This window comes from Protomyctophum bolini (genome assembly GCF_963924005.1).
Source record: "Protomyctophum bolini genome assembly, chromosome: 9".
In the NCBI taxonomy this organism is placed as follows: Eukaryota; Metazoa; Chordata; class Actinopteri; order Myctophiformes; family Myctophidae; genus Protomyctophum; species Protomyctophum bolini.
The window spans coordinates 35,759,405-35,774,350 of record NC_137870.1 but is presented as its reverse complement, the minus strand read 5'-3'; the positions used below and the strand labels follow the sequence as shown (position 1 = coordinate 35,774,350).

The 14,946-nt window shown below is 42.8% G+C and overlaps 1 protein-coding gene across 9 annotated transcripts in view; it reads right to left on the bottom strand.

The window, feature by feature from the left end:
* The window catches only part of arhgef12a (Rho guanine nucleotide exchange factor (GEF) 12a), a 54,438-nt gene that overhangs the window by 19,176 nt on the left and 20,316 nt on the right, over window positions 1-14,946 (bottom strand). For 5 of the 9 annotated variants that reach the window (XM_080772386.1, XM_080772382.1, XM_080772385.1 and 2 more), the window contains 13 exons: window positions 10,827-10,925; window positions 9,077-9,126; window positions 8,571-8,628; window positions 7,376-7,548; window positions 6,965-7,015; window positions 4,886-5,008; window positions 3,876-3,983; window positions 2,447-2,581; window positions 1,935-2,042; window positions 1,295-1,408; window positions 803-901; window positions 510-552; window positions 249-354 (listed from right to left, as the gene is read on the bottom strand). In XM_080772386.1, coding sequence (XP_080628512.1) covers window positions 249-354; window positions 510-552; window positions 803-901; window positions 1,295-1,408; window positions 1,935-2,042; window positions 2,447-2,581; window positions 3,876-3,983; window positions 4,886-5,008; window positions 6,965-7,015; window positions 7,376-7,548; window positions 8,571-8,628; window positions 9,077-9,126; window positions 10,827-10,925 — 1,267 coding nt within the window. The remainder of the gene's footprint in view (window positions 1-248; window positions 355-509; window positions 553-802; window positions 902-1,294; window positions 1,409-1,934; window positions 2,043-2,446; window positions 2,582-3,875; window positions 3,984-4,885; window positions 5,009-6,964; window positions 7,016-7,375; window positions 7,549-8,570; window positions 8,629-9,076; window positions 9,127-10,826; window positions 10,926-14,946) is intronic. The other 4 variants (XM_080772383.1, XM_080772390.1, XM_080772388.1 and 1 more) reach the window with 3 other exon arrangements.

The following is a 14,946-nucleotide window of genomic DNA, read 5'->3' as shown; positions in this document are numbered from 1 at the left end:
AGCTCACTATAATAATGCTGAATTGCACACCGCCCAAAGTGCCATTTGAAAACAAATTGACGACACCTTGGGGAAAGAAACAACCAGCTAAACAGCAGTGGGTGGACCAGGCCCGGCCGGGCCGGCTGGCTGGGCGGGCGGGCACGCCTGAGCACGTCTGGGAGAGTTATGTGTGAGCCCTTGAGGAAGAGGCTGCAGGTCAGTGAAATGACAAGGATCACTGTCGCAACTCAAATGAATAAGTTTACCTGAAGTCCTCCAGGTTCTTCTGGATGTCGACAAGGAGAGAGTCCTGCAGCGTCTGAACATGCTGTCTGTTTATTTCCTCTGGGATCAACTCTGTCCGCCGGCGGTCTGTCATGAGGGATACAAAAATAAGAGCACGGCGGATGCAGACATTGCTTTGGCATCCATAATGGCATGCCCAAAACAGGGAAGTCAGTTTGAAAGTGGTAGACGAGGCTTAGCGTTAACCCACGAGAATTGAAAGTGTGACCAAACATACTCACCAAGATCAGCAGAGATGCATTCGGGAACAGCGACTTTTAAATTCTGTACCACAGAAAAGAAGACAGTTTCATTTGTTACAAATGAACTCTCAGAAGTGAATGAACTCATGAAATTGATTAGGTCATGTAAAGAAGGTTATTCTATCATCCTTCTACCATCTCAGAAAACGTTGGCACGAAAACGTTCGAAAAGCACTGCTCTACAGGTCCAGTGAAGAGCTTCATAAATTAAACTACAAATGTTGCAAACAACGACAAGAAAAGCACAGATCTACAAATGGAAGTGTACTCACCGCCCCCCCGGCAATAAAGAAGGTGTGAAGGTCCATGAACACCCGTCTGGTCTCTTTGGAGTTGGTCTGTTTGTACAGGTCAGCGTGGAGGTAGCACAACTGAGGATGCAAATACTGGTCAGAAACATAGCAACGTTTCTACTTTGTTAAGATTGTCTAACCAATAGGGGATGCACCAATTGGCTGATGCCGATACCGACATGAGTGAGTAACATTTTGGAATGAAATAAATCTTCATGAAATAGCCGTTTTAAAGTCTTTCAAGCACACATTTGATCATACAGATTTTGTGAAACGACAGATACATTTCATTCTGATTCAGTTGATTCTGAAACGTCGGCCACTGGCATTGGTGAAAGTCAGCGATGTCAATAGCACCAATAGCAGTCAATAAGGTTGAGTATCGACCAAAAACGATAATCAGCCAATGAATCGGTGCATTCCTAATAACCAATATATACATATTTATGGTTTAGAGGACAGTGCTTTTACCAGTGGAGCAGGGTCAAACTGTGTGATAACATGATGCAGGAAAGCTGCCAGGTGGGCAGGACGAGACTTGAGCAGCTCGATGCTTTGGAAGCTGCTACACTGGCCGTTAGTCTGCTGCAACACAAGGAAAATACAACAGTTTACAGAACACTCCCTTGCTGCTTGACCTTTCAGTCAGTCAGCGCACTTTGCTCAAATCTGGTTTGGACCTCATTCTCAAAGCAGAGAGCTCTAGATAAGAACACTGGACTAGAGTGTCTGCTAAATGCTTAAACTGTAAATTATAATTGTGGAGAGTAGAATTACTAATTGAACACTTAACCACTTGAGTCCTAGTGCCATTATGCTGGGGGGCGAACGTTCGGCAGAAGTAGCTGATATACAAGCTATAACACATTACATACACGCAAAGTATATGCTGTTTACATGGCTTTAAGCCACATATAATTCGTCACACAGTGAATAATGAAGAGCTGATCTACAAGGACATCTACAAGCGCACTCAAATTGAACAATATTGAAATGTTTTGCCTATAATGACATGCTCCCCAGCTTCCATGCGGTTAAAGAAATTATCTTTAATTTTGACTGATCTGATAGCAGCTTTAAATTATTGTATGAACGTCATGTGTTAAATTACCTGCTGCTCGTGGTCCGAATCAAAGTAATCGTCCTCGGCGCCGATTATCTGCGAGACGATTCGAGACGAGGAGGAGGGGCTGCTGACCGTGGTGGGGGACAGAGAGTCCTGGGGGAAAAATTGCATGGATTAAAGCTAAATAAAATCTCACGTTTTGTTAGTCCTTATCTGTGATTTGTGAAACAGCCTTGAAAAGAGCCCTACTCCCGCTAGTGCCGTCATATGTAAATGTGTACAGGGTATCTGTACATTTTTATGTAATAATTACTTTTAAAGCTTTTTTTATTTATTCCAAATTAGCCAAATTGTCAAATATTACGTAAGAAAGAGTGTGAAAATAGCCAATCTACGAGCTTGTAGTTTGGTTATTTTCACATTATTTAACTACATCAAATTCCGCAGTTCAAATACGATCACTTCGGGGCGATCACGACAGGAAAACTCTGGGAACCCTTGTTATTATGACACGCATACAACAGAGACGCTAGGCTGCCACGTGGTTTCCTTTTTACCAGGTCAGTGGCGTCCTCCGCCTCGGGGGAGTGACAGGAGTTGAAGCTGTCCCTGGGCGTGCCCTTTGGGCTGGGGCAGGACGACCCTCTTTGGTAAAGGCCCTCTGGAGACCCCAGGCCAAAACCACGAGAAAGCTGCAGGGGAGGAGGATTGAGACAAACAAAAGAGTTTATGGCGGCAGTCTGCAAAATAATTAAGGAAGGAACTTGCGTGGGACGCGAGCGTCAAAAAGGGAAACGTCTGGAAGAGAAACCTAAGAATGGAGAGACAGTAATGATAGCTTTCAATGTAGCGACGGTGTTGTCTGGACCTGGTCTATATTGAGAGCTATGATGACAGTAGATGCCAAGTGATTTAAGCATTCTGTAAGTCTAATGATCTCATCTGTTTTTGTTTGCTTGTGTCGTTTTTGGACAAACAAGCAAGCAACTCCATGCCATTCCTTGTATGTGCGAATGTAACTTGGCCAGTATTTCTCCTTCTGCTATAATCCATAGAATCCGTTTCATTTAGTTCCCGTTATTCAACTTATTTCCCCCCATACCTTGCTCACCAATCTATGTTTGAAATGGCCGTAGCATGGGCTATACAGGAGCAACCAGGTGGACGAAGCAGGTCGTTCTCAAAGTCGATTTCATCGAGGCTAATGGTACAATTAACACTTTCTGCTTCAAAAGGATTTTCTTTTTCATCTTTGCACTCTGAATACAAATATTTGTCATACATAGTTCATGGTGGTTCTGGAATCAATGTATAGAAGAACTACAGGTTGACATAGGAAAACATGAAACCACTGAAGGGGGCTTTAAGGGTCAATTCCAATGTACCGTTGGTGAGCAGGGTGTCTGCCGATAACAGAGGACTTCAGGACATTAAAATAATTACAGTTATGACCAAACTTGCAATGAAAACATGGAAAGGGAAATGTGCATAAAACTTTGTGCATACTGCAGCCAAGTGATTGTGAATGTATTTCTTCTTCCACTCTCATAAACATTTATAGTCGCATATAAATCTCTTCCTGCATGTTTGTCGCTACTTCCAGAAAAGGGTATTTTGAACCAATAACAGATTGTTTACGTTGCTTGACTGGATCCGACTGAAGCAGAAAGAAACGAGTCATCTTGTCAGAATCTCTCCTACCGACAGTACTACTGTAGAACCTTTGGGTTGCCTCGTAACATAGCGAGTAACACCTGGGAACTCTTGCCGGTGCATATAAAAATACAGAAACTGTTTCCATCGTTTGGTTTCTTTCCGTTTATCATTTGTCAAAACTCAGTTGTGCCACGTAGTCAAATTGAGAACACATCGTGTCAAGTAATATTTAAGACCCTTTTAAAAACAAATGAAATTGGGCCATTTTTAATATGAATTTAAGGCTATTTAACGGACACCCTGGGTGTGATGTTGGTGGTTTTAACGTACAGGAGAAATGTTCCAGGACGCGTCTGTGCTGTAGTCTCCTTTAGATGAAGGAGTGTGCTCTGTCTCAAACATGCTACCATCATCTCCATCTCCCACTGGAGCGGCATCCTGGGAAATCATACAGACAACCGCACAGTTACCACTTATGAGCAGAAACGTACACCCAGTCAATAATGCCAATGCTTTAGCAAAGACTGAATTGTCAAACAACACTGGCAAGCCAACGATTCTTCGTCCAACGTGTTTTCGTTTAGCTTTGTATGGAGTCGTACGCCGTTTCTAAACACTGGGTCCAGGGACCACGAGGGGTCCGTCATTTGGTTCCATTTGTATATACTTCGGAGGTAAAATAACACTGTGGATTGTATAGATATATACTGTATATCTAGTGATAGATTATTTTTAATCAAATGAGGGTCTGTGGCCTAATGCATATAAATGTGGGGGTCCTCAAAATAAGAAAAAAGGTTCAGAATGACTGATCACACCTCGCATCGCAAGCAAAACCATTGTCTATCTAGTGTGCCTGCCGTGTGCCGTGTACGTTTTTCTAAAAGATGTGTAACAGTTACAATATTCTCAACTGTCAACATTGACAAATGCAGTCTGATATTAGTCTCAAGACTAATATCCCATTCTGTCCCTAGTGATCCCAAATGTGTTCACTAATGCAGGTTCACCCACTGCAGGTTCGGTCCACAAGCGCACCATGGCTGTTTATGGCCAGCACCTTTTTTGCGGGGCGTTCATCTGCGGGCTCGGTGTGATCATCACCCGCTAATGGTTATAGGTTCTGTGTGCATCTGACGCTTACGAGATAAACCCTCACGCATAGGGGAAAGCCTGATGGGATCGGATTAGGATTAATGTTTGTCAAAGAGACACAGTATCAATCATAGCTAAGACTGTTGCAAAGCCAAGCGGGGGATAGAATCATGTCATCTAGAGACTAGATCTTTTAGGGACGTGACTACTGCACCGAACAGGGTCAACTGGTCCTTGGGAGTTACCTGTGCAGTTCCAGTGGCTTTAAAGAGCTGAGCGTACAGCCCATGGGGAATGTGTTTCTTAGCTTCCTGGATGTCTTTCAGTAGTTTGGGGGAGGGGTTCCTGCTGTACTCTTCCTTCATGGCCTGCACGTCAAGCGAGAGGTTGGAATTGGTGACATGGACAAAAGACAATTTGAGAAAGGTTTTAAGTATTTTTATGTCGTTTTAAAATGTTTTCCAGTGGAAACCTGTAGTGCTATACATCGATCCAGAAACATCTTCAAAAAGGTGCCGTAGGTAACATTTAGCCTATTTATAAATACTAGAGCGGTGCCCGTTGAGCCTCTACAGCGGTGCACGACTGCACGTTGGGCACTGGCCTACTTGGAACGATGCAAGTTGGAAATGAATGCCCAAGCCAGCTATTATGTCCGTGTCCCTTTTATGCCCAAAAAAGGAGTTCTTTGTCAGGCATGCCCAAATATGGAGTCTATGCAGACGTCAGAATGACGTCAGAACAGGCCAGCTCCATATATGGACACTGGGCAGGGGCCCTGTCCAGAGCCCCGGCAGAGGCCTTTTTGTGGTGGTTCTGGACAACCGTGGGTCCGACCGACTCGACACCGGGCACTGCACACCCTGTGTGGAATGGAACGCGTGTGTCGAATTTGAAGTCGGTGGGGCGGCCGGGACTCACGTTACGCAGATTACAGACGTACGTACATGCACAGAGACTTGGTGCATTTATAGTTAGATAGATATATGTATATTTTTGCCCTTATTTCCCCCTATCAGCCACCACATTATTGTGGTGGTGCGTTTCCTTGCAGAAAGACACAACTACCTGTTGATGCCTGTCAGAGTTGTAGAGTTGTTTTGTAGACACACAGACTTGCCTAGCGTACCTTTAAGTCATGGTGCTTTTACATTGCATGTACCCGACGGTGCAACTCTTCTCCACTCTACATTTTCCACTGCAGATAGAGGACCCCCTCAACGTAACAATGCTCAGGTTAAAGCTAATGGCAACGCTGTCTAGTGGAAACCATCCATATTTAACCTGCACACTTCAACAAACGCAATTTCTAACATTTTGGGTGAGAAATAAGCCATGGCAGTTGTTTAATATTGATTCATATCACATTTACAACAGCTAGTTTAAAAGTTTGTTAACAATGTTCAGGAGCTTCCATGGAGACCGTCGTGGTGCAACCAATCAGTATGAATCGGATCCAAAGAAATCTGGCTTTTTTGATCCGAGCCCTTTACACCCTGGGGGAGGGGTTTCTGCTGTACTCTTCCTTCATGGCCTGCACGTCAAGTGAGAGGTTGGAATTGGACCCTAGTTGGACCCTTGATTCCTGGAACAAGCAATGGTCCACTTCCAACATCCATATGAAGGAAGTACATCGACTCTCGGCTCAAGCAATTCTCCTGGATGGAACCTACAGTACACGCCTGGCTCAACCTCTACGGACTTCGCTCTTACGTTGCCAAACTCTACATTATGATATGACTGGAGTGTCTGCCACGCTCACCGCATGCAGCCAGTCAGCGGCCCCATTGACCTGGATGGCAATACAACTTCCTGGCTGCCTCTGTAGCTCTACACGCCAACGAACCAGCTTAAGCTCAAACTATGCTCCATTGCACAACTGTGCCACTTGCCGAACACAATAGCTACGGACGGAGTATAAAGCTAGACTTTACAATTTACATTGTCTTTGTTAGTAGTAGTAGCCATAGCAACCTGACATATGGTTTTTCAAACCACAACTCAATGCGGTTTGGTGAGATATTTGGAGGGAAAGAGGAAGCGAAGTTGCCTGGAGAGGCGAGGGGTGTTAAGTATAGTATTATGAGTGCCAGTGTATATTAGACGGAAAACCCCAGCTACAGTCTCTTCAGGCCCACAGGAAAGACAGTTGTCTTATCAGTGAAAAACATTACTTGCCTCTCAATGTCAACCTTGTCTATTTAAAGACAAGTCCATTTTTTTAACACAGATAACTCAGTGTTCTCCAAGTGTTCTCCAACGGAGAACACTGCAAGCATCGTCTCAGGAAAACCACATTTACGATACACTGATTATTTCCTTACCTGCAACTTCAAGATGTCACCTTTCTGGTTGTGGAAACTACTGAACTCATCCTGTGACGGAAAGAAAATGACCACATTAACCCTGGTGTCTACATTTTGGGCACATTTTTTACAATTCCAAAAATATGTCAATTAACTGTTGTCTGTCGCTACTATTTGTCATATAACAAAATATATAGGACTTAAAGCGATGACACTATAGATGATGATAATAATAATAAATAGTGTCTGTCCAAAACAGACTTTTCAGGATTAAAAAAAATATAGCAAGCAGTTCAAAACGCATTGCTTCGATGTGTTTCGCACTTCATGCGTCATACTTGCGGTTCTGCTACTTTTTCATATATTTTTTTGCAGCTTACGCCTTTTATTGTTTCGTACTAATACTACATACTAATAAACGTTCAGTACCCAAGGCGACAGTGAGGAGGAGACACGGTCCAGCGGACTGTAGGGCCGCTCTGCTGCTGGCGAGCCAGGAGAGGAGATGCTGACCCCCAGCATCTCAGACTCTGCCTCCGACAGAGGGATCTGGGCCAGGCCGGGGGGGCGCCCCAGCACCGTGAGGGCCACATAAGAGCCCGCTGAATGAAGGAACCACAAAGAGACAGCATGAAGACGCCAAGAGGCAAAGAAATGTATAATGTATATTCTCAAGCACGCATAATGGACTCTGCACACACGCCATTTTGGAAATAACTTCTAGGTGTTACCGCTGAACTAATGAAGGCTCTGTTCCATTGTGGTCAAACAACTCAATGAGGGTGCAGTTATTGTGCAAGTAGGCTCACTGGAAACACTCTGCTACCCCAGTGGGTCTCAATTCAAAGTGTCCTTGTGTGGGTTCCAAATGGCCCCATGCGGGTGTGTAACAAATGAATGTACAAATGGATTTGGTTCCATTTGTACACGGTTATGGGGGTTGTTGAAATTAAAACGTTTGAGAACCACTGCACACTAATACAGAGCCTAAATTTGTATTATCGGTAGCTTCCCTAAACCAAGAAGTAGGCAAGCGGCCTGGAAGTAGTAGTTATTCTGTGTGCATATAGCCATATAACAGTGGTGGAAAGTAACTAAGTACATTTACTTAAGTACCATTTTGAGGTATTTGTATTTCCAATACGTTTAATTCATTTCAGGTCCGAAATTTTACTCCATTACAACAACCTAAACACTTTAGTTACTTTGTAGATTTCTATTATTATTACAAAACATACATTTAACATTAAACACTTAAAACACAAAATTAAAAACTTTGGAAAATAGCTGATCTACAAGCTCACAATGCGTCGCTATGTGGCGCATTGTCAGCTTGTAGATCGGCTATTTTCTAAAGATTTTTGTATACATTTGAAAACATGAAATGGGACATTCTGTACAATGAGTAGTTTTACTTTTGGTACTTTAGTATATTTTGATTCCAATACTTTTGTACTTTTACTCAAGTACATTTTGAATTCCAGACTTTTACTTACGTAATTAGTAGGTAGTTTTATATTGCAGTATTTATACTTTTACTTAAATAAAACATTGGGAGTACTTTTTCCACCACTGCGATTATTATTTCTTTCAAACATAACAGTCAAGACAGAGTCGGCCTTACATTTGATGAGCTTCACCACTTCAACGTGGTTAGAATGCGTTACTAGGGTCCCGTTAACCTGGAAAGAAGACAACATTTTCATTTGCGGGTCTTTTCAGAACAGAACAGGTTTGATTTGATTTATTTATTAAATAAATAAAGGTACACTTTGGTAGGCCTTATGCTGCGTTCACACAGGCAGATGCAAAGCTACAGTTTACCATTCATTGAAGATGCAAAGATGCATTCAATGTTTGTAGCTGCTGCAAAAGCTACAAATACACTGTGTAGCTTTGCATCTTTTACATCTGACCGTGTGAACGCAGAGTGATTCTTGGTCCCCACAAGTAACACAGCCGTGCGCACAGCCGCACACACATACACACAGGCACGTTGTGTGTAGAGCTGTGACTAGAGTGTTTTATTGTTTACCACAAGGTGGCAGCATAGATACTAGATGTCAGCCTTTGGACTAAAAAGCTGTGATGTTTGCACTTTTAGAATATGGAGGCAGATGAACACAGTACCTTGATAATCCTGTCACCCGTCTGAACTCCTGCCCGCATTGCAGCCCCATCTGGCAAACACACAGAGGACAACATGAGCCAAAACCCAACAGGGAGGTGAAAAGGAGAGACTTTAGGGGAAACAAGTGTATTGGCCCGGAGAAAAGGAAGGCTAATATGGTTCATATTATGCCACACCATATCGTCTGACCACATACAGTACGGAGACGCTGCCACGCAACTGTTTGACTACCATTTAGGATAGACCATAACAGTGGTTATATTACGAGGAGGACCCATTTCCCAGCTCCACCCCAAACAAAGGGATTTAGGACAGAGTCTGAGACGGGTTATTATGAGATCTAAGAGCGTGGAGGAACTCCAGAGTCAGCACACCTGCGCCTGAACACATGAGGTGTGAACCTGATGCAATGTCACGCAATGTCCTAACCTGCCATCATCCATACGTTGTCATTTAGGCCTTTATTTGGTTCATCATATGGAGGCAAATTGTGACTTCGTCCCTTAACCACTTTTGCAGTGGTGTGCCTATCATGTCATCATAGTCAAAAGTCTTCAAAAAAATTCAAAAAACGTCAAAACGTTTAAACAAATAGTTAAAATAGTCTCATAACATAAGATCCAAACACCTCCCACTCACCATTTGTTATGCGTGTATATGGTATATACGGTGTATATATATATAGTGTGGTTTAACCACTTAAACCATATACTTTTGTTGACCGGGGTCCCCCAGGGGTCTATACTTGGCCTCCTGCTTTCTCTTCTCAACCAGATCTTTGTCGAAAATAGACAATCTGCTATTTCCGCCGAATTATGACATGCCCGCCCAGAACAGGCATGCTAGAGTTCATGTGGTTAAGTTGTTAAGACAAAATGACAAGGCAAAAGCTAAAAGAACAAGTCCAACTGCTGAAGATTTAAAAAAAAAGTAGTTGAGTCAAAGGCTTCAGTGTTGACTCCTTTAAATAAATGCGACAAGCGTCTGACACGTGTGGTTTTCCTTCCCCCAACATGCACTGCAGCACTCGCCCAGAGTCCCAATGGGCTCTATGCACAAAGACTAACTCTTCCTACTTCCGGGACAATTCCCTACTTTCTCTAGGTGTTACCGATAATACTGATTTCTCTAGGTGTTACCGATAATACTAATTAAGGCTCCGTTCCATTTAGTGTGCAGTGGTTCTCAAACCTTTTCATTTCAAGGGCCGACATAACTCGGAGAGTACAAATGGCTTTGGTTCCATTTGTACACTCTCAGAGTTACACATGGGTGCCATTTGGAAACCACTCAAGGACACTGAGACCCACTGGGGCAGCAGAGTGTTTCCAGTGAGCCAACATGCACAATAACAGCACGGTGACTCTGTTTGACCAGAATGGAACAGCTGAACCTTCATTAGTATCATCCGTAACACCTAACCGAAATAGGGAAGGAGCCCAAGTTCTTTCCAAAATGGCGTGTGTGCATAGAGCCCATTGCTGTTACATATGTGTGTGAGTTCAGTGACACCGGACAGTTAGATATCAGTGTGCGCTGCGACTCTATTATTATGTCTTCTCAGCAGTGGTAATGATCCCCTTGTGTGACACTACTGTCCCCTAGCAGCCAGACATGATCTGGATACAACCATCTGGTTATGTTTGGAAGAGCAGGCGGGGAGGGGGGGGTAACTACATCATCTCCTCCTCCTCGTCATCATCATCATCATCATCATCATCTCTAGGACAGGATGTGGCTCCATCTTACCTTCTTTGACGAGCTGCACAAACACTGGGTTGTCACCGCTGACAGTGAGCCCAAAGCCATTTACATCTTTCTGGATGATAACACATCGCTGGACCAGACCTGAGAGAGAGAGAGGAGGGGGGGGGGGGGCAATGAGAGAGAGAGAGAGACATGACAACATCTTTAATGAGACCAAGATGAGTCTTCTAGAAAAAACTAAACTCACTGAGGCCGTTTCACCAACTTAACGTAACTTCTTGGAGAACTAAACAATGACTTACTATTCTAATCTGGAGCACTGACTGGATCCTTGCACCGTTTCCTAATCTATAACAGCAGTGACTGGTGACTTCCAGATGCACAAGTAGCACAGCTGTCTTAACTGCTGATTGTGTCATTACCGTTTGCAGCCTTTACTATACTAAACCTTACAATTCTAAACTTCATATCATTTGCTCTACAGTCAACAGGAAAAAATAATTAAAAAAAAAAAAATATATATATATATATATATATATATATATATATATATATAACAAAGGCTTGCATTATGAAGAGATTTCCGATTAAGGGAAATCAATACCTATCCAGAATGCATAGCCATATTATTCCACTGAACGAGGGTGTTGCTATTTGGAAGGAATGCGTTTGTTAGCTTGAAAATCTGTTATCTTCAGCAAGCAACACTGTCATACTACAGAGTATGAATTAGGCTTTAGGCAGGATCAGGTCTTGTTATTATGAGGCCATGCAGATGACATTTGTATTCATAGAAGAGAGGGATTAATCGATCAGGTCAGTGAGCATGACACAGCTCTCGTTGTCTGACGACAATGGAATCATGTCTGCCATCATGCGGACTGACATATCTTCCATACGCAGTCTGTCATATTTTCCATTATGCCGACTGGCATATGTCTTCCATGTGCAGACTGACCAACATTGAGTACTGGTTATGTTTACCAATGTCGTGTGCCACCGTTTACAGTTTACTTCTTAGGGTAGATACGATAAAAAATGTTTTTTAATTAATCATTTAAACAGTGGTTCCCAAACTATTTAGCCCATGACTCAAAACAGAAATTACACATTCTTACTTACTTATTAAAGTTATTATACAAATTAGTGAAAATTGCAGATCTACAAGCTCACACCGCGTTGCTTCACGCCACGTTGTGAGCTTGTAGATTGGATATTTACTTCTTCTGATTCATGAAATCTCTTAAGATTTATTTTATGTCTTCATGAAATTACTGAGAAAAAAAATCATTGAATTTTGGTTGAATTCTTGAAATGTTTTTTGGGGAATGTTTTTTGAAAAGGTTCTGAAATAATATTAAAAACCAAATGTAGGAAACAGAAACTAAGGGGACCCATGACAATGTGTCCGCGACCGACCCAGTGTTTGGGAAAACGGTGATTTAAAATGATATTTGGTCAAGCATACATTTTCTGCCTGAAAATGGACATTGTGAATCTGTGTTCAGTGTGTGTTCAGTGTTCAAAGCAGTGTTTTGACAGGGCCTGTGACTGTGACCGGAGGAGGAACGTTACTTTTCTAGTTCTTTGTGTCGTTTCATCATAATGACTAAAGAGATCTGATGAGATTAGGGTTCATCTGATGTCTGGTTCGACTAGACCGACAAGAACAGACCAGAGACCACAGTTATTATAGAGACAAATGAAAACTGAATTTGCAAAAAAAAAACAACATTACCTGCCGTTTACAATAACAAAGGCAGAATCAAATAAAGCTCCAGTCAATGAATCACTTAAATAGTATATTTTTTCTTTTTTTTAATCAGACTCAGTAAATACTGACTTATGTACTTCTTTAATTAGTGAGCCTCTGCACAGAGAAGTCCTCGGTGTCAATTTAACTCGGAGAAAGGGAATAATATTGCAACACCTCATCTACACTGCCAGCGATGCGAGCAAGCGAACAATGAAATCTCATTAGAATACATGTTTTTCAGTGACTGTCCTGTAGTGTGAGCAACAATGCGCCATGCAGCGGCGTCGTCGTCCACACCTCTCTCTATTTGAGCTAGATTTCGCAGCCTCAAACACTTGTATTGGTTGAGATCTACACGCTACTATTTATTGGCTATTTGTTGATGTTGCAACGCAATGACGGACACTCTATATCAAGACAGTTTTTCGCTACACTGGGAAGTCATGTGATAAAAACACTAAGATGTCCCGGTTTTCAACATGCACTATTAAATTGTCATACGTAGAGTTTTACCATTTTCTATTCTGTTCATCGGTCCCAGGTTTGGTCTTTGAGAATAACGGTCCCCTAGATATAGTGGTCGACACCTCTATACACGTTTTACATTTGTAAACAATCGGGGGGTTAAATGGACACTGGGGACGTGTTGGTGACCCCATGAATCAAGCTGCTTCTAGCTGCATGTCAAAAAGGTCTCCCCCGCAAGTGTGATGTCAAACAGAGGTGTTTGCGGGAGAAGCCAAAGCGGATTTGAGTTGTTGTTGGGGTTGGGGGTTGGAGCCTTTACATAACGGAACAGAGGCTAAATCTCTCCTAGGTGGGGTGAGGGGGGACAGGGGGAGGGGAACTGTAACGCCTGGGGGCTGGGGGCAGGGCAAATGGAAAATGGAGAGAAAGTGGGAGGGAGGGAGGTCCAAGCGGTCAAGGAATCAGTGCAGGCAGGCAGCAACTCTGACTGAGACTACAAAGAAATATGTACCGTCTCAGTTACTGTTACATTATAACACTCCGTGTTATAATGTTACCGTGGGTATATAGATTAATTTGAAGGTTTCCATTGTTATGGGTCCTTTTCGTTCCCGTGTCTCAAGAGGAAGAAATTTACATTCAAGGCCTTTGCAGTGTTATGCTAAACAGGTTGGAGCAGGTCGAGGTCAGCTATCTGTCATCACCATCTCCAGTGGGAGCTGATCGCTGATCAGGCATGTCTTATCTACACGAATGTATTATTTAGTATTTACAGGTTAGAACCGATCCCAGGTCAGCACTTGTGCAATGGAATACAAGGATATGGGACCCAAGGGGAGAAGTTGACCTATAATAAACAACATAGTGTACATAATACACTGTTATACTAAATGTTTATATGCTGTAGTACGACTGTGTTGCTTAAGAAAAAGTATAGTTTAAGGATTATTGACTTAAAGACTCACCTAGAGGCACATAATGGAATAATTTGGCATGGATCTGTGTAATGCAACATACAGGGTTTAAGATAACCCTATATGTCCCTATAATTTTAAACCCCAATATAAAGGATTGTTTACTGATGGAGGCCTTCCATAGTTACTTTTCTGAAATATATTAAGGCTACTATGATCAGATTCACAAGTAAATGCAAACGTAAATACTCCTTAGGCTTAGACAATGTGTCGTGAGCTTGTAAATCTACTACCTGACCCACTGTTTTGGAAACAGTGCCTCAGTTATGGCTACCTGGAATCTGAAGATTCCTGCATTGATCACCAGCCCCTCCTTAATGTTAAGACTCTTTGAGCAGGGCACTTAACCCCGAACTGCTCCCCGACAAGCAGTTTGGTGCCTCGCACGATTTCCTCCACCGTCAGTCAGTGTGTGTGTGTGTGTGTGTGTGTGTGTGTGTGTGAATACATGTGAAGAAGGCAATGCACACTTGTAAAGTGCTTTGGATGAAGGCACCACTTACCATTTCAGTTATTTATTTAATACTAAACAAGAACAGCATAAATCAATGGTTCTCAATGCCTGGTCCGGTCACCACCAGGGGGTACAAATGGACCCTTTACAGGTCTAACTTCATAGTCATGTACAAATGGAACCAAATGGAACCAAATGGGTCCATTTGGACCAACCCATGGTGGTGGACCCCGAACGGGACGTTGAGAAACAGTGGGATAAACCACGACAATCTCTCTGGAGTAGACCGTGTCGGTGTTCTTGCTGCAAACCCCCCACAGCGTCTAAAGTGGTCTCATTCAGTGGTTCTCAACGAGTGGTCCTTGGGGAGGTCGCAGGTGGTCCCCAGCTAATTAATGAAGTCGGTAACCAAATTAACCCTTACAGATCTTTAGCTCTTGCGGGTGCAAAATGAAACCAGATGAACCCATTAAACATCTGCAGTACATAATTTATATGAAGTCTACACAT